The sequence below is a fragment of the Ciconia boyciana genome, chromosome 2 (genome assembly GCF_034638445.1).
Source record: "Ciconia boyciana chromosome 2, ASM3463844v1, whole genome shotgun sequence".
NCBI lineage: Eukaryota > Metazoa > Chordata > Aves > Ciconiiformes > Ciconiidae > Ciconia > Ciconia boyciana.
In genome coordinates this window covers 119,689,538-119,714,903 of record NC_132935.1, presented here as the reverse complement: position 1 = coordinate 119,714,903, position 25,366 = coordinate 119,689,538, and the positions used below count along the sequence as shown (strand labels likewise).

At 49.3% G+C, this 25,366-nt stretch overlaps 1 protein-coding gene across 2 annotated transcripts in view; it reads right to left on the bottom strand.

Annotated features, from left to right (window-relative positions):
- CLEC3B (C-type lectin domain family 3 member B) overlaps window positions 1-18,130 on the bottom strand; it is a 33,830-nt gene extending 15,700 nt beyond the window's left edge. The window contains exons 1-3 of one of the 2 annotated variants that reach the window (XR_012041131.1): window positions 16,099-18,130; window positions 11,188-11,286; window positions 9,376-9,847 (exon numbers count right to left, since the gene is read on the bottom strand). Coding sequence is in view for 1 of the 2 variants with exons in the window: in XM_072853787.1 (XP_072709888.1) it covers window positions 9,447-9,847; window positions 11,188-11,286; window positions 16,099-16,204 (606 nt within the window). In the remaining variant the exon portion in view is untranslated. Of the gene's footprint in view, window positions 1-7,916; window positions 9,848-11,187; window positions 11,287-16,098 lie in introns of those variants that run through there. The other variant, XM_072853787.1, reaches the window with a different exon arrangement.
- Window positions 18,131-25,366: the final 7,236 nt, after the last annotated feature.

Here is a 25,366-nt window from a genome sequence, read left to right as displayed (position 1 = left end):
AGGAGGGAATGGATTTCAAATCTGAAACTCCCAATGGGATGGGGCAGGGGGAAATTAAAAAAATTGTTTCCCTGAAAGCCAAGCTTATGGAGGGGCTGAATGACTGAACAGTTTGCACTGTGCCATCAGCAGTTTCTGATCAGGATGCCTGGATCGCTGGGTTTCAAAGTGTGCTGCAAAAACAAAGGGCACGTGGAGCTGAGTTATTGAATGTGGCAAGCGGTAGCTGCGAGTGAGTTTAGGGGATGTGTTTGCTCTCCTGACACTTGGTAATAATGGCTTAGGTGCAATGCGGAGTTTTGGGGTATTTCTTATTGTTGATAATTAATAATCTATGCCAAACTTTGCAATGTCTCACGTGATTGTTGTGAGGACATGGAGGCAAGAGGAGGGTCCTGTTTGCTATGGCAGGAGCTGTGCATGAAGCTTTCTCTGTTCCTGGAAAATCACAACCACCTCTCTTTCCTGCCAAAATCCCGGAGATGCAGCAGGTAGGCAGGCTGTGCTGGGCTTTTGGGGATGATGAGGACCAAGCGTGCCACCTCTAGGCATTCCCAAGCCAGCAGTTGCTTTTGATGGCGTTAGTGGAAGTTAGTACCTCTCTGATTACCAAGTCTCTGCTCCTAGACATGATATTTAGTTAAATCACTTTCTGCACTAACCTTTGCCAGCAGAATATATTTAGATAACTTTCTACAACAGTAGGAACATGAGATATTTCCTTTGTGAACATCGATAGTGGCCCCTAACTAGGGACGCTAACCTACCCTTTAGGTTTTGGCTAAGAAACTGGTCACATCTAGGTCGCAGCTGGGGAAGGGAGGGAGGGAGGAGGAGCTGCCCTGCACAGCCAGAATACACATTTCTGCCTGGGTGCTTAAATTTCATCCTTTTCTGCAAAGCTACTGCTGTAATAGCATTTGCTGTGGTTACTGCTGCTGTTATGCTTGCAGTAAATGTACTAACCCTGCTATGAAATTACTGGTACAGCTAATGCATGATGATAAAATCATGCATGGAATGGAATGGAATCTTCATAATGGAAGAAGGGTGTTGAGTCAAGCTTTCCAGGTGACCTTAATTTTCACATTTTCCTGATTTTTTAGGACTGGGGCTTTACAGCTTTATTATCTCTTACTTTGTGTGCACGTGCGTTGTCTTTCATTGTGCAGGATTCAAACCTGAAGTCCCGTAACTGCAATGTCCATAATACTCAGGTGCCCTCTGCATCACGATCACAGCCCTAATGCAGACATCTCTGGGTGGGTACCGGGTGCCCAGGAGTCCTGCCTCATCCTAGCCTGTGCCTCTAAACCGGCTCCGCACAGCGATGCTTGCACAGCCTGGGTGCCTTTCCTGATGAATAAAATAGCATTAGCATCTCTGGGACGTGACCATAGCAAAGGGCTGGAACATAGATGTTATGACGTGGTAGTCTTTTAAATTTTCCCTCTCCTTTGACAAAGCTGGATTTTATCTGCAGCTCTGCTAAGAGCAGCTGGAGCGAGTCAATGGGAACTTGTACGTGAGATGGGCAGGAGGTGAGAGGGGCTGGCTGCTGTGGTCCCTGCCTGTTTTATCTGCCTGGGAAGGCCTAAATTTACCTGAGAACTGCGTTTCTGGACCAAGTATGGCTTAAGACTCCAGGCATGTGTAATTCCTTGTTACTTCTGTTAGCTGAAATCCCAGTGCTGTACTTGGGCACCTCAACACTACACTAAATATCCCAGCTTGCTCCGTGCTGTGGGGATGCAGCTGAGGAAGTAGTGGGATTGCTGCAAAAATCCGACGCGTGCAGATAAGCTCTGGCATGCTGCTGCAGTTCCTGTGGACGGATGACTGATATGCAGGCTGGGAAACCGTCAGATTATGTGGGGGGCTTTTTTTAATAGACAACTTTTATGCAACTTCAAGTCCCTGTGCCTGGAACAACCAACTTGAATCCCCAAGGATTATGGATTCAGGGCAATGGGAAAGGGGAAGGAGAGCAGGAAAAGAGTGGTGTCCTCGGCCCCGCGGCTGGCAGACACTGCTTCTCCACAGCGGGAGGTGAGAGGACCAGTGATGAAAAGGCAATATCTTGGCACCTTGAGCTCTGCCTCAGGCCTTTGTATGAGCTAAAGCAAGATAGCTGCCATCTCTGTGTCCTCCCCTGAGCCCGAGGGAAGGAGGTGGGTTGGCTTCTCAGTTTTCCTGTGCCTTGGGGCCACCCGTCTGCTCCAGGGATTTCAGCAATGGCCAGCTTGCTCCATCATGCAAGAACTGGTAAAGGGACAAACCAAGTGGTGGATGTCCCAGGAGAGCCTGGCAGCTTATGGACACCTCTCTCATTCATCCCAAAACAGGAGGGGAGCAAGAAAACTATCTTGTCCCTGATACAGCCAGTTCCTGAGACCCAAGACCATGATTTTCTATGGACCTCCAGGGTCATCCAGGCGCCCTGATTAGCATGTGAATCAAAGGCTGAATCTTTACTTTTGGGTGCATGCACTGTTCACTGCAGTTTGGCCTCCAGAGCTGTCTGCTCTCTTTTTAATCACTTGATAAAAGCCATGAGGTGGTTTTATATCTGGCTGTGGGCACTACCTACATCTGCAGTTCCCGCAGGCTTAAAACTAGGCTACTTGTATAGGCTGCCATAACAATTCCTGTGAATGTTTAAGAGAAGGAAAAATTCTCGGTAATGATTATTTTTGTTTGTTTTCAAGCTTTCCACATTTTGTATGTAAGGTGGTTTTTTTTCCCCAGTACCATGCTTTCAGGTTTGTTTATCTTTCTCCAGCGATACTCTACAATTACTCGCTGTGTTTGCATCCCTTTTTGGTGCATACATTTTAATTTAGGAATAAAAAGCGCTGATTGTTGTTCTGCTTCATTTTTCAAAGCAAGTTCAGTTTCTAGGCTCTGTAGAAAACTGTCAGTCACTCACTGTAGGTACATAGCACCCCACCCACAGAGTGCTTTCCAAGTCCTCGTCTCACCGTGTTTATAACCAGTGCTATTTCTGGAGCATTTCCTTAAAGTTGACTGGTTTAAGGTCTACCTGCTTGAGGGTTTGGCTTTCTGCTCTGACATATTATAGAACAAAGTGCAAGAGCCACCTCCATGGATGTGTGTTGCAGCACCTCTGTGCCCGTGCACGGACAGGTGGGACCTGTGCCATCTCCCGGGGGTTGGATCCCCCATGTCAGCATGGCTCGGTGCTCGGGGGTTTGGGTTTGGATCCAAGCCTTCCCAACAATGGAGCAGTGTCCAGACTGCACGTGAATCCGGATGAAATTCAAGCTGCCCATGGACCATCCTGCTCTAACAGTAAAGCAAATCTGTCACTGTGGTTGAGCTGATTCACAACTGCATCTACCCACTCGTGAATTGTGTGTTTGGACTGATCATTTAATATAAAAATACATCTCATTTGCTTTGTGCTGCTTTGGTGGAGTTTTTTCAGTTTCCTTTCGGTTGAATAGCTATATGAAGTTTCAGCTCTTGTCTTCTGATCACACTTGGCAGAGCAGTAAGACCTAGTATCTAGAGCTCTGGCAACATTACAGTTTTGAAATCACATCCCACAAGAGATTATTTTATCAGCTTTCTTGATAACCTTTCACTGTAGGACGGCTTTTACATGACAGCTCATCCATCAGGTGCCTGAGGTCATCAGTCTCCCCCTGAAATGCCCGTGTCTCTCCTGTGACTGTAGAAGAGGACCCAGTTGCGTAGGTAGGATCCCTTGCTCAGTCTCCGTGTCTGCACAGACTAGTTGAGGTTGGCAGGGACCTCTGGCGATCACCTGGTCCCACCTTCTGCTCAGAGCAAGGTCTCCTGGAGCAGGTTGTCCAGGGCCGTGTCCAGTCAGGATTTGAGTATCTCCAAGGATGGAGACTCTGCAGCCTCTCTGGGCAACCTGTGTCTGACCACCCTCACAGAAAAAAGGTTTCTCTTCTGTTTAAGCAGGATTTCCAGCATTTCAGTTTGTGCCCATAGCTCTGTCTTCTCTACCCATCCCCATCAGGTATTTAAACATGTGGGTAGGACCCCCAAGCCTTCTCTTCTCCAGGCTGAGCAGTCCCCGCTCTCACACAACAGTTGCCCCAGTCCCTTCATCATCTTTGTGGCCCTTCACTGCGCTCGCTCCAGTAAGTCTATGTCCCCTCCTGTACTGGGGAGCCCAAAACTGGACCTGGCACTCCAGATGTGGCCTCACCGGTCCTGAGAAACATAGAAAGGGGGTACAACATTGAACACCAGAGACCTTGCTTTTGGTATCCCTGTTGATGGGTGTGATGGAAATAAGAAGCATTCCTGTTACTGCAGTGGGAAACTAAGCTGGCCCTGGGGTATTTCTGCAAAGCAGTAGGGGATGTAGGTTTTATTTCCCCTCTTGCATTTTCTTTCATACGATGTAGTGCTTCCCAAACAGTGTTTTCTAAACATAGCTTCTTGAGATGTGTTCCTCATTGCCAGCCTGCAAGGTTGGCAAGCGGCTTGTGTGTTTTTTTCTCTTCAACGGGCTCAGGGTTAGCTTTCTAACAGGGCTGAAGTGAAAGCAAATATTTTCTGCTATTAGCAGTTGGCCTCACCTCTTGGCAGGGCGGTCACCTGAAGGTTTTTGTCTCCTGCCTGGGATGAGGCTGGACATTGAGGGCACAGCGCTGGTTAGCGAGCACCCAGGCTGCGGGCGCTGGGTGCCTTGTGGTCACCACCAGCACCGATGGCCCGAGGCTCTAGCAGGAGGCTGCAGGGAGGTGAGGCAGCCGCTGACCTGTCGGCACAGAGCAGGACAGAGCGGTGAGGCTGCTGGGTGTGAGTCATGGCTAAGATGTTTGTGATTTTGTTTTTAGCTGTATTTGCAAGAGTACCCAGCTGTTACCTTTGGATTCCCTCCGGATACTTCGAAACAGGAGATAATTTTAGATGTTGTTAGGGAATAAAGCACTATTTTTTTCTCTCTGTACACCATAGTCTGATATTCTATCATCCCCTGCTTTATCTTCTACCTGCAAGGAGGTTATTTTTATGCTCTCCATCAGCGTAGTGACCCCCAACTGTTTTATATTTACGCTCCCAGCGGTTGCTTGGCTTACCCTTGTTTGCTGATCCTTACAGATCTGTGTTTCTTCCCTGCCTATGGCAGCTTCTGAGCTGGAGAAGTGTAATTTTAATTTTTCTATTTTATTTTATTTGTAAAAGGAGAGACTGAGAGGTCAGGTACTGAAGTGGGGTTCAGTGCTTACACAGGAGCGGCATCAACCAGTAAAGCCTATAGGAATAACAAGACTCAGTGGTGCAGGGGTGGAGGTGCTCCTTCCCTTTTGAGGTGCATCCTACTGATGGTCTCATCCCACAGCCAGAGGTGGGAATTGCCTTCCCCTTGGGGGAGGCAGGAGCAGAAGTGTTTGGGAGCTGTTCCTTGCAGAAGATGATGGGGAGAGACTACATATGACAGTGAGAGACTTGGGTTGGAGTAACCCCCAGACCGAGCAGACAGGCGCAAGGAGCAGAGGCGTGGGGTTGGGTTGCTTGTTCTGAGAGTGAATTTTCTCCCTCTCTCTGCTTGGGGTCCTTTTCCCATGTCACCGAACTCTCTTGATCTGAATTTACCCAGGACTGCTAAGGATTGAGTCCCCCAAAAGTGTTCAAGGCTCAAAACAAGCTTTTGGCTTGCGAATGCCAAATTCTTACTCACCTTTGCCTACCTGCCCCTTTTACTGACTGAAGCCAAAAGCAAGCTGGCTGCTGGCCAGGCCGCTGGCATATGTTGATAGTGTGCTGTTCTGGCCCTTGCTCGGAGGGTTACTTCACAAAGGTATTAACCATTTTACGGTTAACCATTTTACTTTTAACCATTTGGTCCTTTGCCTGTACTTCAGGACCGTGGTGAACTGGGGTCAGGACAATTGGTTGGGTAGATTAGCGTAGCTCTACTGAAGTCAGCTGTGGATGGCGTAGTGCTGGGGTAACGCTTTCTGTGGGCTCACCCATTAACTTTTCTTCTTTTGTTTATATAAATATATGCACATTCCATGTTTCCTCTGTCCTCTGCTGTGTTACAGAGCTGCAGGCAGCTGAGCGGCGTGATCACTGGCACAAGATTTTACACAACATCTATTTTAACAACATGAGGTTCATTTGAGATTGCAGGCATTGCAATATGTTGGTTCAGACATGATCACTTTCACATTTCTTTTTCTTGGGGGAGAGCTGAGGTTTCTTTCCATTAGTCTGCATCCCTTTGACTGAGACCGCACTTTGTGGACAGCAGATGTTCTTCTCTGGCTTGAGTGCCAAAAAGATTTAATGGAAGATCAAAAAAAGTGATGCTTGTCCCAGCCCCCAGCAGATGGACACCATCTGCTCTGGGCAGTTCCCATCGGGCCATGCTGGAGTGGAGGCAGCCAGCGTCCCCTGTTCAACCCCTCCACCCCGGCGTTCACTGTGAGCACAAAATGTGGGGCTGGCCACAAACAAATAAAAACAAAGAGTGCTGTGGTAAGCAAGGATGAGGACTCTTCCAGAATTTCCTTTTCTTTGGCTTCTAAAAGAAAATTTGTAGTTCATAATGTACAGTAAGAAGAAACATGTAGAAAAATATTAAACTCATAAACGCAACCCTGAATCTGCAAGGTCAGTTTTGGCATCCTGGGTCTAACAAATAAGACAGGAGCAAAGCCACCCCTTCCCCGCGCTCCTCCCAGCTTCAGAAGAGCAAAACATCTATGAAGAATGGTGTTGGCAGGAGTGTAGCTATGTGAAAATAGAGCGCAAGAGAGATATGAGCAAGAAATCTGCTGAGAGCAACTCGTTATTCTCTACATTTTGACAGGTTGACTCCTTAATGTCCTCTCTGGGAATATCCTTTGGCATCGCTCTCCACAGCTGTTTTTCAGATCCACACTCCATGCAGAAAGACGGTCCAGCTATGGCACCCGCATCTTCCCCAAAGCTCAACATCGCCAGGGTCTGTGGCTTTTGCAGTGCCCCTCTTTAGTTCCTGGGCTCCCATAAAAGCCCTCTGTTTATTTCTCTGACCACACATTTATGTTTTAAGACCTTGTGCTTTATGACCAGTCAGGATCAAAGCCAGCAACACTGCCGGCTTTGCTGCTTTGCGTTCATGTGTATCTCAAAACATGGAGCGATCGTCTGCTAAGGGAACTAGAGGGTTTATATCGAGACAAGCTGGTTGTAGGGTGTAACCGTGACCTACAGCAAAGACCCTTGGAAACATTCAGGATCAGGGCCCAGAGTCTGCGAAGGGCTGTCCTGTTCTGCAAAAGAGACCTAATTTCATGTGCAGTTCTGCAGCAGTTGAAACCTCCCCGACTGGTGTGGAGCACTGGCTCCTTCATGTATGGTCTTCTCTCCTTCGCGGGATGCTGAGGAGGAGGATGGGGAGGGAGAAGTCGTCACCACCTCAGTGAAGGAAGGAGAGGGATGCTCGGTGCTGCTGCAGCTCTGCTCGTTGCGGAGGAGGTGGGAGGCAGCCTGGGAAGTGCTGGCTCCATGCTGGGACCTGAGGTGCCACCTCCCCCGGCACCGCTACCGCTGCCAAATGGGGGAAGGAGGGAAGGACCTTTCTTCCGGGTCAGCTCATATTTTGGAGTGACATCTCCCAGCAGCAAAAGGAGGGGAGGAAGGAAATCTTATTTGCCTATAAAAGGATTCCCTGCCTGTATCCTGCATGTGGCATGTGACTGGGATGATAAGAGTGGGGGTGGAAATCCTATAAACGGTATCCCAGGGCGGGAGGCTCTCGCTTTCTGCTTTTCCCCTCTGCCTTTGATATCTCTGACCCTCTGACAGGTCCCTGGAGCTGCTCTGAAGAGAAATGCAAGGAGAAGAAAGCACTCCAATCACATTGACACAACTCCATTCCTTCAGCAAGCTATATATATTTTTATTTTATAGTCATTTGAACAGCGGAGAGTTTGGCAATAGTGACAGCCTCGGAAGTGTGCACTCTGCATTTGTGTGTGTGTGTGTTTCGATCCCTCCAGCCTGGCTCTCCCACTCGATATCTTGGAATACCCACCATTGTGCTGTTTTCAAACAAAGCAGCAAGTTGAAATACCTCTCCCGTGGGCTCCCCAAGAGCATCAGGTCTTGACACCCCCAACCTGGCAGCGCAGGGGATGTGACCCAAACTGGAGGGATTATAACCAAGCACTGAGCTGCAAAGAACTGCTGATACCTTTCAGCCAACAGCCAGCAAATCAGCATCGGCAAAGTTTCATTAAGCTGTTGGGGTGACCTGCACTTCTTTCCCATCATTGCTGTTTATTTCAATTTATTTTTTTTCTTTAACCCTTTTCTCAGCAAAACATTATATTCAGCTGGGCATGACTTTATTGGCACAAACAGTACTCAGTAGATTTATATTTGCTGAGGACTATGCCTGGACCAACAAAGACTGAAGTAGTTCAGCTGGATTTCCATCACTAAAATAGGTCAGATGATTCCTAAAGCTGCTAAAGTGGGTTGTCCTGGGGTTCATTTTCAATAGACAATTGTTTTTTACATGGTAGCATATTCCCTAATAGCATTACATTTCTGTTATTTACCTAATACTTTCATCTTCTGTTTCCAAGAATATATTGTCTGACTATGCTGTAAGGCATCACTTCTTCCTCCATGATGCTGGAGAATAAATAAAGCTTCTGACAGGATTTTTTAAAAAGATCTGGCAGTGGGTCTAGCTCTCCCACTGAAATCAGTGAAACATTGGCTTCTGACTGATGAGAAAAGGATGAACAAAATGGGGAATGCTTCTGCAAAGGACGCTCTCCTTCTCAGTAAGTCGACCCATGCCTGTTACTTGCTAATTCATTCATGCACATAGGGGGATGAGTCGGACACCCCGTTGACCAGCCAATAGGCCCAATTGCATTTCTCAACGCAAAGCAGAAGTAACTCCCTCTGCTCGTTGAGACAGGACCTCGATCCCCAGGAGCCTGAATCGGGGTGCTGTGAGGGACCAGGAGCTCAATCCCGTTTGCCAGAGCTCACGGGGAAGCAAAATAGGAGAAGAAAGTGGGAACTGGCATTGCTGGTGTCCCAATGAAGCTCAGCAAGATGGGAAAGGACATTGCAGAGTGACAGTCCCGGGCAGCCGAGGTGGCTGTTTGCAAGGCTGGATTACTGCACTGGTTCTTTGCCAAAACAACCGAGCTGTCCGAATAAATTCCCTGTGTAAAAAAATATATCTATAAATTGTGCCTTAGTAAGAACGATGCAGCTGCTAACAGGGCTGGATGTGGCCAAACGAAATGCTCTAACGCTCTCTAATCCGATACCGAGCTGTGACGACTTTCTTTGCAAAGAACGACTCTATTTGAACATGTGCGTGCGTGCGTGCATACGTACATGTACACATACCTATAGCTTTATAATCCTGCTGCCAAAGGGGAAGACCCGGGCTGCGGGTGGGCAGGGGGGAGCCCCCGCCGCTACACGATCATGAACTGGCAGATGTAGGGCAGCTGGTCTTTGCACCTCTTGTCGAACCACTTGCCGACGGCAGCCCCCGACAAGGCTGCGCAGTTTTCCAGCTTGCCGCCGTCGGGCTGGGTGGTGATTTCAGTCTCCCAGTTCTTGTAGCGGACGGGGCCGCCCGTCATGTCGACCCACTTGCCCTCCGCCGCCATGTCGTTGAGGCCCAGCCAGATCTCCGCCTCAGAGCCGATGCTCTTGCGCATGTAGTCGTAGAGGGCATCGTTCTCCTCCCCGCTCTGGGGGGTGCTCAGCGTGCCGCCCTGCGAGATGCAGTTTTCGCTGGCCTCATGGTACGTCTTGGTCTCCGAAAACGCAAGAAAGCATTTTAGGTGAATTTTGGTGCCTTTCAGGCAAACTGAGAGGTTACCACACGAACAGAACAAAAAGACAGAAAGGGAATTGGTTTTAAAAACAGCGCCCAGGGAGAGGCAGCAGCAGCAAACGCAGCGGCCAAACTAGAAATTTCATTTCTTAGGCTGTGCAGTGACTCTTGGCAGCACGGGAGTCCCTGGGCCCCTCTCCCTCCTACGCAGGGCATGGCTGTGGGGATGTGCCCTCCTTGTCTGCAAACCACCGGGAAAAATAATGGACCTCGGGGTGCCCCTGTCACCCTCCTGGGCTCTGCTGCTGCTGGAGCAGAGGCACAGCGTGGTCCTCCTGCCCCTTCCCCTGGCCTCGCTCTCCCCCAGCTGCTGCTACACTTGCTCTGATGAGTTTGCTGGAGGTAAGGTTTCTGATGGGCGCTGCCGGGTGTTGGAGTGTTTTGGAAAAAAAGGCTGCAATTTCAATTCAATCACATTAATTATGCAAGCATGAGAAAAATGTCTTTTTTAATAGGCTTTGATCAGAAGTGTTCTGCTTGCATAGCTTGAGGTCTTCAGAGGAAGTTTCTACTTGCCTCTGATTTTATTGTTAAGAATAGCAATTTTTTTTTTTTTTTTAAGTTCTAAACCATGAATGTGCAGGGTACTGTAGCCAAACAATAACTAATCAGAGCCACACATTAATATCCAAACCAATGAATGTGAGCTTGGAACTAAAGCCTTGATTTTGCTTGTGTTCCTTTTCTTTTAAGGAGAAAATTCTCCTTAACTTGCATTTTCATCTCATTTCTCTTTCATGTTCTGCAAATCCCTCTCCTATCGATGTTGGTGGAGTTTGCACAGAATAACCATGGAGCATGGCTGGAAGATGGACATTTTAGGACTGTCCTCTGTGTGTGTTCAATGAAGGATGGTGGGACTGCCCTCCATGAGGTTCCCTGGGCAATACAGTGGCATGTATAAAAGACCAGGTCACCATTTCACTGGGGTTCAGACAAAAGACTAAGCTACATTTGACTGAAGTACAGAATAATCTATTACCCCTCCCTCTGATTCATAAAGGAAAATGAACATCTGGCTTGGTGTCATAGAAATATCCACAGCTTTACAAATGGGAAGCGCTGGTGCATGAAGAGGAGGGCCATATGCTGCACAACTCCTGTCATCAACTGCTTGAGGAGCTTCATCTGCCTGGAGGAATTGCAGAGAGCCCACATTTAGCTTTGATCCCCCAACCTCTTTCCCTGTGATGGACTCCTTGTCGCAGGGCGCTTGGGCATCTCTTGTTAAAGCATGTGGAGCACTTGTAGCTACTTTATAAGCAGCTCCTCTCTCAAAGCAAAAGCCATGCCTTCTTTAGCAAGTCCTTTACCTGTCTGGAGTGCTTGCTTTTCCTTCAGTAGAGCAACCTCCTGAGAGATGTTGTCAATCATGGCCTTCAGGTCTTCAATCATTTTGAGGCTCACACCATCTGTTGGAGAAACCAAGGGAGGAGCATAAATATTGGCCATGTCCCCAGGGAGGGGACAGCTGCTCTTATCATCAAAACTCCCTGTTTCTCTGTCCTCAGAGAAGGACAAACAAAAGGGATCTGCAAAGTCAACACTTGTCCCCTTGCATATCCATCAGAGCAAGTGTTTGCTTGCTAGCCTGGGTCCACTAGCAACCCAGTTTTCCCAGTTTGGGTTTTGGGGCTTTGCACCTCATGGGGCTTCATGGGCTGGTGGTCTCCCCTTGGGCTGCTGCTGCAGTGCTGGAGTGGGGGTTGCACGCATGAGCGTTGCAAGGTGCAGGCTCGTCTCTGGAGCCCCTATGTAGGGCACTCACCTGGGGTGGTGTTGCACTGGGGTCAAGCTCCCAAAATGCAGGAGGGCACCATACGACGCTGCTCTTCCTGAGCAGGAGTCCTGCCACACACGAGTGTTTTGCGGGGAACTTAAAGCTGCTGCTGAATAGGATTTATTGCTTTTCTAAACTCCTCAAAAACATGCCCTCTCTCTCTATTCACAGCACACCCTCCTGGCTTTCCTTAAACACCCTAACACATTATTTTCTCTGTATGCACTCCTTGCTGTGTCCCCACATTAGTCTGCTCTCATGAGTGCGTTGGCTGGAAAGCACTTCGCTCGCCAGGCTGATGCTCAGCAGGAAGCGGTGGGAAGGGCTGCAGTACCTCCACTAGATCTATCCCTGCACCATCAGCCACCCCACCCCTCAGCCCACCAACCACACCATCCCTCAGGCCATCACAGCTGCCTCTGCCCTGCCTCTGCCTTCAGCATCCCCAGTGCAGGTACCCAAAAACTGGCCACAGCTGCTCTCCTGCTGCGAGAAGACACCTCCTTGTCCTGGGAGTTGGTTGCAGCCTGCTACTAAAGCCTACGTCTTGCTAGGTGTGTTGCCTCTGCAACAGCTCCAACCAACTATTAATCAGTACTTGGATTTCTCCTGTCTAGGAGCAAAAGGAGTGTTGTGCCTTGGAGGTGGTGGGAGATCAGACATTGAGGTGTTTGTATTCATTACGCTATCTCTGCTGCTCCTATTGCTTTACCTCGCCTGGCATAAGCATCTGGTAGTCCTCATGGGGTGAAAGGAAAGGGGACAATTTGTCCACGAATGCAGTAGAACGGTCAAGGAGATGGGGAGGATGGGGAGCCAAGGCACCAAGCCAGCTAAGCGAGGAAGCAGCTTGGATGCAAACCAAAACCACCAGCCCAAAGATTACGGTGCCATGAATATGAAAAGCCAGACACATCAGGAGGAGGGCATTAAGCTGCTTTACTCATTGCTCAATTAACTTTAATGGGTTCACTTAACACTGAGGCACTAGCTATTATCTTGGTGCCTTTGATGAAAACACTTTGTGGGAAAGAGCTAATTAGTGCCTTTTTTTTTTCCACACAAGCCTATCTTGCAGCAGAACAAATGTCCCTTAGGTTTAAGTAACATCCAAGGGCCATGGCAGGACACTGCCAATGAGCCTTGCTGGGGCAGCTCCTTATGTTGTTCCATCTGGGTTTGCTGGTGGGTTCCCATCTAGAGGGTCCCCATCACCCAAGGTGGAGACGTCTCCTTGATAGCTACCTAAGGGCCCTGTCCCTTTTCACCACCTAGTTTCCAAGCCGTGGGCCACAAGATATTCCTGCAGCACCGCGTTCACTGGGACGTCGCAGGGAGAATCAGGACTGGTTAATTTGCACTTCAGCTACAAAGCAAGTACCATGGCTACATCAACAAACACCGAGTTTTCTATTCTATTGCCAGAGGTTTTTGTCTCTGTGCTGTTATTTTCTCAAGGCTCATCTCCTGAAGCCCATGATCAACGCTATTACAGCTTGGGTTTGCTGCAACTGAAGCCAGCATGGGGGCTTCCAATGCTGCCCATGGGAGCCGGAGCAGGTCCTTGTGCGGCTAACTGTGGGCAGCAGGATGAAGCGTGGGCAGAAGCAAGATGAAGAGGAGACTCACAGAAGGATGTGGGTCGCAATAGTCTGTTGGTTTGAAAGCCTGGCCAGTAATGTATTTGATGCTGCAAATGGGAGCTCTTGCCCGTTTTTCTTTGTTCTAATTATATGCTGAATAACAACGCAATCCCTCTACTTCATTTTGATTATTTAACTACCCCTACATGAAGTTTGGATCTATATCTGGGTTGCTTAGCTTTGCCTGGGCAGCCATCATCCAGTTTGTTCCTATCCGAACAGGTTTCTGTCCCCCGGCAGGGCGAGCATCGCTCTGGTTCACAACGTCTGTCATCAAACCTCCCTGGCCATCGGTATTTCTTCTGACACCAGGCATTTCCCTGAATGTCCCAGCCAGAAAAGTCGGGTCCCATACTGCAGTCTGTCCCTGGATCAGAGGAGGGGACCAAACACACCTGTGCTGGGTTTATATCGGTGTAAATGTTCACAGGCATTTTCTAGGAAGAGCACCCACACTCCAAGATTACATGGGAATTTTGGGCACCCGCAGGAGCGGCACCCACATCAGCCCGTACTCGCCGATTTAAGCACCCGGACTCCAATGGCCGTCTCCAATTACCTTAAAAATAGACATGAGAACTACACAAAGATGCTCCCTCCCATGCCCCCAGCACCCCGCCATGGCTGTGACCAAGGGGAGCCCCCCCAGGGTCCCCAGCCTGGACCCCTGAGCAGGGCATGCCATCGCCCCGGGGCACCCGTGCCATTGCCCGCCACCGCTCCCGCCTGCCCTGGGCACCCTTCTGGGCGAGACTGGAGGAGGGCAAATCCCATCTGCCCCCCAAGACATCGGGGTTCAGGGAGAGTTTGCTGAACCGCTGCATCTGGGAAAATCACTGGGGAGAAATTTGAGGGGGAAAAAAACCCAACAGCAGGCAAACTGAATGTGCTATCTCAGCATTTTCTAAATGCTATGGTTTGGCTTTTTCATGTTGAAACAGCATCATTTTTGTTCTGAAGCAGATCCAAATGTAAGCAATAATTACAAAAAAGAAGAAAAAAAACAAAACAAACAAAAAAAACCAAATACAAGGGAAAAAAAAGAGAAAAAGCTTGGCTCAAATCATCATTTTCTTTTCTAACATATGCGGTTTGGCTGTGCAGATTAAAGAAAAATAAATCCAGCCGAGCACCCCAAACCTCCAGTGGCTTCAACCTGCCTGACCCTCCCCGGTGAAGGGCAGGGAGTGAACTGGGAGGGGAGGCACTGAGGGCCTGGGATGGGGATGGGATGGGGCATCCTGCCCCTGAGCCCCAGCCCCTGCGACAGGTGGGCAGGCGGGCTGGGACATGGCGAGGGGCGGGGGGCAAAGAGGAGCCTCGTGGGGGACTTTTAGTGCTTTTCTCCCTCTTTCCCCATCCCCTGGTGTTGGTAAAAATCAGAAAAAAGTTAACCAAGAAATGCTGGAAGTTTCCAGTAAAGGCAGGGCAGCTGACCCGCTGCGCGGCTGGATGCAGCCGGCCAAATAATGCCAAGTTTGGTTTTTTTCTTCTTTTCCCCAAAGAAAACTTGACCTCTCCTTTGAAAAGAAACCCCAAAGCTCTCAGGAAAAATTGCCACCAGCTGTTTCAGATGGCTTGATTTTCAGAAAAAAAATGTTGCCCCCTCCCCTCTGAAAAATGTGTTTAAATTTTCCTCTCAAAAAGGTGATTTTTCTCCCACCACCTGGCTTTTCTCCCACCACCTGATTTTTCTCTCACCTGCTTGTTACCAGTGGGTTGCAAACAGCGGTTCCAGTGACACAGAGAGAAAAATAAGATTTCTCTAAGAAACTCATTTCTCTCTCCTGGTACGTCCAGTAAGTGCAACCACGTATGTACCCTATACCAGCTCAAGGAGGTATTTTTGCTCTAGAAAACAGCCACAGACATGGAACAAGCAGCTATGCAATGATTTCATAGAAAGATCTAATGGAAGAAAAAGGAAAAATTTCTCAAGGATGGGATCAGATGAAAATAGCCACCGGGCAAGCGCAGAGAGCAGCCTGGCCAAACAAATTCCTGGGATGCTTCTTCCTCGCTCCCTGCTTTGTTCCAAGCAGCCAAGCGCCTGCCAGAAGTGGTCCAAGCCCATGCGACTGCAGTCGGACACATCAGGCAGGCAGGCTCACACGCCGCTGGGCTGCAATGCAAGCCGCTTCCTTACCTGCCTTCTCCTATAATCACCGTGCATTGAGTCAGAGGGAGAAAGGATGGGACAGCAACAAAAAAAGAGAAGGAAAAAAAAAACCCAAACACTAGGGAAAAGAAAACTTAGGCATCTTTTTGTGTGCCTTGCCCTCTGGTAAGCCTGAGTAGTTGGAGTTCGTGTATGGCTTGACATACACCCGGGGCAAGTGTTTTAAAGATCCATGTTGATATTTAATGGATTATGTATTATCTGCCTACTCTTGTCTCCAAATCTACAACAGTAGTCTGTCATCTGCCACTTATTTGCTTCTGCAAAATGAATGAGGAGGGGTAGGGATCATAGAAAGGGAGATTTTAGTAGAGGAAACGTTTGGGGAGAACCTTAGAGATAACATGGAAAATATGTTGCCCTCTGAAGTTCAGACCAAGCTGTGCCATCAAATTTATTCAATGTAGGAACTCACCAAAACCATTTCAATTTCCTCGCTATTTTACAGAAGGGCTATGCAATCATTCCCCCAGGGAGGAAAAAAATAAGACTTTATGAGGTATTTAGATGCTTTTTAAAAAGTTTCATTAAAGCACTGTTAAATGCCCAAATGATCAAGGTGATTGCATCCCCCCCAAGCCTCGCCAGGTTTTCTTGCCGGGAAGGTGCCGCCGCTCCTTACCTTTCTTGGGAGCCACTGGCTTTTGCCGGACTTTGGCGTTTTGCTGGCCGGAGACGTGGGCGAGGGAGAGGAGGCAGAGGAGCAGGCAGGCTCCCCGGAGCGCCATGCCGCTGCCGTCCGGCGCTGAGCAGAAGTGGAGCGGCTCTGCTCTGCCCTCAGACAGCCGGCTTCACGCCGGCTTGCATCAGAAATGGCTGTCCCAGAAAGCCGCCCGCTGAGCCCCGGCCAGAGGCAGCCTCCCGGCCCCGGGGGGGCTCAGGCAGCTCCGGCCAAGGCTGAAAACATCCCAGCGGGTTCACATTTCTTAGCACGCTGCTTGTTTTTGTTTAAAAAAAAAGAAGAAGGGAATGAATCTACTGAAAATCCGCTAAGCTAAACATAAGGAAAGGCTGTGGAATGATTTCCTATGGATTTTAGCAAAACGCCATGGGTTTGATCTCATGTGTCAGCGATGGCAATGATGATGTGAGGTGTGAAACGGAGTTTGGGTGGCCCAGGGAACAGAGGGGGGCCAGCCTGCCCGGGCGGCCTCTCTGCGGGGCTGCCCGCAACGGATGCTGCGAGCACCGGCAGCGGCGGAGGGAGCATACGGGGGGCCTGAGCACCTCGGCCCCCGCCACGGCATGATGCAAGGCCCTCCGTGGAGATTTCAGGTTTATCTGCACTGCAAGGGGCTGCTGCAATCCCCCAGCCCAAGTGCAGCCGCAGCGGGGACAGAGGGCTTTTTTTTATAGAGTAGTCCTTGCTCAAAGTGGAGGACAGAAAAACAGTCTTAAATGTCAGAAAAACAGCTCCACCGTGGCCTCGGCAGGGCCGTCCTGCCATCAGTGCCTCTCCGTGAGAAATGAGACTGGTGCCTCATGCCCACCTCTTCCCAGCTCTGCGTGGGGTCCCCTCTGGAGGGTGACCCTCCCTGCGGGGATGGGAGGCAGAGCCATCCCATGAGAGCCAGCCGCTTTCTCCCCTCTGCTCTGGTAATTTCTTCTTTGCCCTTAGACAGCCACAGTTTGAGGGCAGCTTCCAATGCAATAGGTTTGGACCTCTATTTTTGGGACGCTCCCCCCAAAAGGGGGGGTTCTGTGCACAGCAGCCCTGTGGTGTGTGTGGCTGTGCCTTTGCTCTCACCCAGCTCCTAAATTTACGTTACGGGGTAAGGCTTCGGTCCATGCCCATGCAGAGCACCTTGGTGGCACCCCGCTCAAGTGTGGGACCTGTGTGGGGCTGGGGGGACAGCAGGGGCTGACCTGGCATTTGTCCCCCCTTTTTCTTGCACCGACGGCTGAGGACAGAGGGTGGCTCCCAGCCCTGGGCTCGAATTGCCGGTTCTGGGGCAGTTCCAGCATAAATCACTCTGCTCATGACGAGTGCCATCCTCAGGGGTGAGGACACCTGCGTTGGCCATACTGTCCCCTACCCCTATGGCAATTTTGCAAGGACAGGGGTGGTCAGTGCCATGGGGCTGCCTGGCAGCAGCATTGCACCAAGACCTCAGAGGTGCCTGGCTGGCACCGTCCAGAGGAGCGAGACTCCCTCGGTGGTAAACGCGTCCCCACCACCAGACCACGCAGTGGCTTCACGTGCTTTCCGTTTTCCAAAACTGCTTTCAGTTCTGTGAGATAGGAAACCAAACAGCTCCAGAGGTTTTAACCAAACCAGAGGGCTGCTCATCATGTTGCTCTTTAACCCCTTCCATTGCCCTGGCTGGGAGCTGGAGGTGTTTCAGCCAGAGCTGAAAGACCTCACCCTACCAGGCAGCGGGAAGGGGAGATCTCAGCCTCTACACCTTTGTCCTGAAAGTGCTCTGAAAAGGGACCGTAGTTCAGCAGGCCTGGGCAAAAGCATGGATGAAGAAAGCTGGGAAGATATTTGACCTCCCACTGCAGATGTCCCATTAAGAGGAAGGCTGCTCCATCTCCATTCCAAGTGCATTGCATCCGCCTGGCACTGGACCACTTCCCTTCCTCCTCTGGCAGTACTCACACCTTTGAGAGTCAAAATCTACAGGTGCTCTTTGCACTTAAGAAATCTGGCACACGCCAGGATTGATAATCCAAAGTATCTCGTGGCCAGGTCTGTCAAAGCACCGAGACACTTCATGAGGCACAGCAGCTCTGAAAAGCTGGTTGATGCTTCACACCCACTGCCCTGGAGTCAGGCCGAGTATGTGGGGGGGTCGTCCCTGGGGCCATCCGAGTAGTTAGGCAACCAAAAATACTCAGAAATTTGGGTCTTCACTCAGTTTTGGGAACATTCAGGCTTCTAAATACCCTGGAGCTGTAACAGACGACCGTGAGGAGCTGGACTTGGGATGGGGGGGGAACACATCCCACAGAAAGCCATTTTCCCCAAGTCCCCCTCGCAGGGTCCCAGCCCGACTTCAGCACAGCCCAGCTGCTGCAAGAGCAGCCCTGCAGCCTAAACCAAGACCACTGCCTCATTTTTTGGGTGCTGGGGCTGTTTAGCAGCTGCAGCACAAGCGGGTGAGTCTTTCCTCTGGGAGGAACAGGAACCTTTGAGCAAGTGGATGAAATTTGTGTAGAGAGAGGAGAGGATGGACAGGCATTTTGAAGAACAAAGTGCTCCAGGCATCAGCCATTAACCTTAAATCTTTTCTGAAAAATTAAGGCAAGATGCCACCCAGCACAACGTGAACCACTGGAGTCGTATGAGCATAAAAGGTCCGATATAAACAGAGGTGTGGCTGGAAAAAGAGCTGCCGTTGATTTAGTTTGGCCATAACTCTGTTACCCTGCCTCGCACTTTGGCTGAATAAGGAAAACCCTGCCCTTATATGCTACCTGAATAGAGCTCCTTTGCAGTCCAAACTTTTGAAGCCAAGGAAGAATGGGTTTTATTTTCGCTCCCTTTTACCACACACATGGCCCCACTCCGATTTAAGCCAGAGAGTACGTATTTTTGGGATTTACCATTCTCCCGCCTGGACTATCCCAAAATGGGATGGAGCCCAAGAGATGCTAGACACCTACATACACATATATGTTCCCTTCTCCTGACAATTGGGTAGCATTGACCTATCCAAAGCACTTTTGGTAACTCAGCACCTCCCAGTTTTCCTTGGCTCCAGATTTGCTCGCCTGCCTTTGCTTTGATTCATGTCCTGCCACGCTGGGGAAAAAACTGAAATGCTCCCTTTGCTGCTGCGCGTGAAACAGATGGCTCTGATGTGGAGTCTGATGGCAATCCATAACCACAGGTTTCTGGGTGGCTGGGACCCACCGGAGCGTTGCATTTCTCCAGTTCCCCAGCTGAAATGAGAAGGGCAGGGCGGCTTTTGGTTAGCCCCTCTCTGAGCATGAAGGTCCCCACGCTGAAGGTCTGCAACCAAGGGGGCCTCTCCCTGCACCAGCCAGCAGGTCCTGTGCTGGATGCCACCATAATTTTTCTTGAAAAAGAGAAAAATGAAAAGAAGTAGACTTAAAAAGCTTGTCTCGGGCTGTAACACCTATTCGCAGGGGGCTTTGCTGCAATTCTGCTTCTCATAGGCCGAAAAAATAAATCCTTGACACTGTAAAAGCTCATGAACCCACCCGACAGGAGCAAGCTGAAGTGTTGCTGCAACAGGTCCAGAACAGGGATGCTATGGGGAAGGGCCACCCAAAAGCCAGAGGGCCCTTGCCTGTACGGAACCCACCCCCTGCCTGGGCTCCTGCTGAAGCCCGAGGCTGCGGTTCCAGTTAAATAACAGGGCTATCATTATTCCTTTGTAAGTTGGCTCTTTGGGCAGATATCATGCTTTTGAGATCCCGATGATTCACGCTTCTTATGTAAGGGAGGCGTGGGAGGTGGGCAGAGGTAATCCTTTTTATTAGATGAACTAATAGAACTGGAAGACGGCGGTGAGGTTTGGGCCACACGAACCCTTCCCCTTCGGGGCTGAAAGGGAAGCAGCAAACCTCAGAGCAACAGCTGCAAGGCTCATCAGGCATGTATAGCCCATCGGAGAGCAAGGGAGCAGGCACCAGGGGAAAGAGAGCAACAGCTGATTCATGGAAGGGTTAATGAGAAGGAGAAAGGCTATAATTATGCCAAGAAACCAGGGTTTTGTCCATGATTTTTTAAATCTGTACAATTATGGATTTTACTTCCCAGTAAAAGCACTTTACTCCCTGGTTTCAAGCACGGTCTCCTGGTCAGACAGACAGTAGCGCCTGTTAGCTGCAAGAAAACTGGTTCGAGATGAAAAAAAGAGGGCAGAAGAACATATGCTTATGGAAACCGTCCCAGGGCCGCAAGGAAGCAGTCAGAAAAGTTTACGTGGCTTTGGGAAACCCAGTAAGTAGGCTGCGATGCTGAATTTGGAAGGCTTCCAGTTAGCAAAACACTGGCTGGAATAAGCCCATGAAAGGAAGCTGGATGCTCCTGGCAATGATGCAGACCTGTGATTTCGTGCCCAGCTAGGCAAGGAAATGGGCAGCGAGATCAGAGGCTATTTTGATTTGGCTCCTAGGAAATGAGCAGGTATCGCCAAGCCAAGAAATGAGGCAGCACCACTGCACAATGGCTGGAAAGTGGGAGGGTGGACTAGATAACAGTATTCACACGGTTATTATCAAGATAGGCAATTACCAGCACTAGCTTTCAAGGCTAAGTTACCAGTTCAAAGGCAGGCCACCACAATGCCAAACAATTCTTGCTCTTTGCCTGCAGCCCCCCTCCTCCGGGAAGGCTCTGACCTCCTCCTGCTCCTACCTACCTCAGCCGGTGCTGACAGCAGGAACGCAAAGGGGAGACCCAAAAGTGTCTTTACACGTGGGGCCGTGCAGCTCGGTGGCTTGACCCACGGCTGGGCAGCAGGCAGGGCTTCGTACCTCTGCTGCCTTCATCGAATCCACTCTGCAGGGAGAGGATCCGCATCTCAGCGGCACCTCAGTAACCCCGAAGAGGAGTAGGAGAGAAACAGCAGTGGACAGTAAAAAACATGCTGTGAGGAAGTGAGATTAACAGAAGAAAATCTCTGATATTAATTAGCCGCTGCCCGAACTCGTGCTGGCATCGTTCCTGATTTCCACCAGCATAAACAACATCAGAACAGGTTAAAATGGAAAGAGCTGAATCTATGGATCATTGTTTCAGAGACCAATTGAGAAGAAATGCGATAATAGTTCAGGAAAGGGCGTTTTTCATAAGGACAATGATGGGGAAAACCAAGGAGTCAGCACTTTGCCAAAACATTATCCCCAGCACCAACTTTAGGAAATTGGCTCTGAGCCTAAGGGAGCCTTCCCATCACATCCCATGGCAAGCACAGCTCACATCCCTACCCCACATTCACCAAGGGTCACAGGACAGAAGGATCTGTGCTAAAGGAGATCCTTGGGCCTTAAACCGGACCCAAATGTGAAGAACTTGAGTTCAAATGCTATCAGCTTCTCAAAATCATCCCATTTCCAAAAGGAGCTGCACTGAAGGACTCACCCCCCGCTTCTGTTTGGAGCACGCAGCTCCTATGGGCTAGCGGTAAATCTGGCTGTCTTCACTGCTTTGCTTTTCTGCCCGTCATCCATGTCCCAAAGCCCAACCAGCCAAAGGAAAACTGTAGTCAAGTGTCTAAATCTAACACCAAAACTCTGGAGAAATTCCTAATTGTGTAGGATCGCTGAGCAGGCTGCACAAAACCATCTGTCTCGGCATCAGCTCAAATGAAGTCACCGTTGAAATTAAAGTCAGTATTTTAGGACTGGCAAGCAGATGGTGGTTCTGCCAGCTTATGATCTTGTTGCATGTCATTCTCACCTTTGAGCAACTGGTTTGCTTTCATATGGCTGTGGATACTGAATTAAGGATTGTAAGAGAATTTCAGCATCAGCCTTATGAACTTCTTAATTTTTTCAATTTAGAGAAAAGGTTGCGTGATCAGACAGCAGGAAGAAAGCAATCCATGCCCTTGAAAAGCCTCATCAGATTAAAGCTGGTCTCTCTCAGGGGGGAAAGAAGTAGGACTTAAATCATGACTTTTCAACTGATAGGTTTCCAACCCTGGAAATATCAAAACTTACCGTTTGCCAAAACACAGCAAAAACGCGTGGTGAGAGAGCTCCTCTGGAAGGAAGGGTCTGCAGGCTGGTGGCTCCGACTACCTCCAATGCCCAAGCCCAACTGGCTCAGCTGCGGTCCCCGCCATGCCAGCTGGGTGGCAGGGGGCCTCTGTATGTCAGAAAGCAGCTGAGATTTCATTTCCTTTTTCCTCTCCCAAAGTAAGGGGAAAGCTAAGGAGCCGTAGTAACTACGATCTTCTCAGTCTAAATCAGGGAGATCAAATCTGATCTACAAACGGTGTGATGTGAAAAACTCAGGGGTGCCTGTGCTGCTGATCCTACCCTAATCTTGAGAACAGGATAGCAACAGAGATGTTCATAGAGCTCGTAAGATGACCACGGGCGTATTAAGAAGCGTTCCAGTCGATGAAAATGAGGTTGAAACCATCACCAGGGAGTAATTAACAGCAGCACATTTGAGAACCTAACATTGTTTTGCAGGAACAGCAAAAAGGTCTCTGTTACTGGATAGCTAGAAATGCAGCTGATCAAAGGAAAAAACGAGGCATCGCAGTCTCTCTGTAGGGAGATGGGTACCAAAGTGCCCTGCTGTGGTCGAGCACTATGACCTGCAGTCTGGGGCTTCACCAAAGGAAAAGGAGCGAGGGACCAGGCATTTAAAGTGCCAGTCTGAAACCAGCCCCTGGCAGCTGCCTCCCTGACAGCAGGGAGCAGGCAGGTGACACCTGCCTCTGCAAGGCACAGCTAACAGGAGCATCCACGTTTTGCCTTAGAGGGAACAGCTGCCTCACACAGGCAGGGACTGCAAACAGGCAGGAGCGTACTAGGAGACGAGGGGCTGGGGAGCAGGGAGGAACAACAGCACGGAGGCCGACGGCTGAAGAGCTTCAGTCCCAGTTGCAGGCTTCCTCTTGCACTTTGCTCAAGCACGTTAAAGGAAAGGAGGGAACAAGGCTCTGGGGTAAGGACTGGCGTGCTGTCCTCTCAGGTCTTACCAAGCCACACTGACTTCATCCCCCTGCTCTGGAGCTCCATGGCTGCTTACTACAGGCAAAGTAAACCAGTGCCACAGCAGGGCTGGAGAACATCCCTCTGCTGAGGAGGGCAGTGGCATCTGCTGAAGTTTAAAAGAAAAGCTGGAGGCAGCCCTAGCAGAAGGTGGTAAATCCCAGTTAATTCCTATTTACAGAGAAAACACAGAAACTCCACGAGATATTATCTACGTCAAGTCAAGGTGCTGCATCCCTCAAAAAGACTTGCACACTCCAGTCTCACGGGAGCCAGGAGTGAGCTCTGGCTCCCACTAACTTGTCTTTACAACAGGCAAGTTTTCATAAGCAAGTTTCTGAAGTTTTCTGAAGCAAGTTTTCATAAAGCCCAACTGTGGGTGGCATAGCCCTTCTCTCCATTGCCTCAACCCCTGTCCCCAGGGCAGAACAGGCTCCCCTCTCCTCCCCAAACTACACAATTGCAATGTTGAACCATTAGTGTAGTTGCAAAATGTTGGCTGATGGGATTCCTGGGCTTGGTAAATCTGCTGTGCATCACCCTGAGTGTAAACACGGATCTGGAGGACCATGAGAAGCAAACCAGACAGGTCCACTGACCTACAGCCTTGCCTTCTCCTGCTTCAAGGGGACTGTCCCTGTCAAACAGACCTTTAAGCTGGGATACATGTGGGAAGGGGCTGGGGGGGGAAGGTAAATTGTGCCTGGGTGCATTTTAGGCAACACAAGTAGAAGCCTAGCAGGAGTTGCTAGACTCCTCATCTCTAGTATACAGCTTTCAGCCTCTCGACACTCCCAGCAGAAGCAATTAATTTCTGGGACAAACAGAGAGCTATCCTGCTCTGCAGATGTTTCCTCTTAGTTCTACTGGACTCAAGTCAATGAAAACGTGGCAATATCTGCACAGCAACACATGGAACTTTCCACCGGCCCAGATGAGAACAGGAGCAGCCTCAGTTGAAGCATCTATTAAAAATCTAACTGCTATTTTTGTTTGGGATGGAAGGGAGGGGTTAAAGAGAGCTAAGAAAATAGAAATGAGCAGCATAGCCCTTTGCATGCCTGAGAACCACAGTCTCAAAGATTTCTTGGCAGATGTTGTATCAACTGGGAGAGCTGTAGGCCTTTTTATCCCTGTCAGAGCTTTGTTTATCCATCTGGGGTATGAGCTGGTAGCAGCAAACCTCCAGGGGCAGCTGAGACCAACTAGGAGCTCTGTAATACTTTTGGCCAGGCTCATTATTTATGTCTCAGGGGTAAAACCAGCCCCAGTCTGAACTGGGGCCACACTCCACCCCACTGCTTTTCAATGCCAACAGATGGGAGGTAGCGAGTGTGGAAGGAATAGGACCCCTTGAAGACCCCCAATTCATTCTGTGCCTGCTTACACAGCTACAAAAGCCCTGGGGGGAGGACATGCATGGTTAGGGGAGGCACTGCAGATACTTACACCATGTTAATTTACACTTACACTCTCAGGAAGTGCTTGGTACCCAGTGTTTTGTGACTGGGGTAGCCATTTTTGTATACACAGCTGCTCCACAAATTTCCCTGTGCTAGCAGCAGACACAGATGCTCAGGTAGCAAGAGTTTGCTTTTTAGGTATCTTGAGCACATAGCCTAAATCTCAGATGGGCTAAATATTTGCCATCCGTAGGAAGAAGTGGAGAGGGAATGCAAATATACTCACCTCCACAGAGGTGTCAGTTAACACACTTGAAACACAGTGAGGTTTCTCCGTCCCCCCGCCCCAGCTCTCATAACAATCAATTTAAAATTAAAAGGATCTGGAGAGGGGACAAGAAGCATCTTAAATGATGTAACTTGCAAAATGTTTGGAGTTCCTTCAGCTGGAAGGCCATGTAGAAATACACTATTATTACCATGTTACAAAATTCACCCTGGAAGTAACTCTGGGCAGCCTTTTGGTATCCAACTACAAATCTGTAATAAAACAGGCAACAGCTATTCAGAGAATGGCTGTGGTTTAAGACTTACAGTCCTATTTAGTAACCATTTTCTGAAACATTAAACAATACATGACCAAACAAAAACTGCCGGTGGTAAGTCTAAAGGTACTGTAAATGGTTTTTCTCCCTTCAGTTTTCTTTCTTTCTACATTCTTACAAGTAGCTTTGCGTGGCAAGGAATAGATCACAGCTACTGTAAAGCTGATGTCAGGTTAGTCTTTGCTTCACATAGAATAACCCTACTGGAGTGATTAAGCATGATATATATAATCAT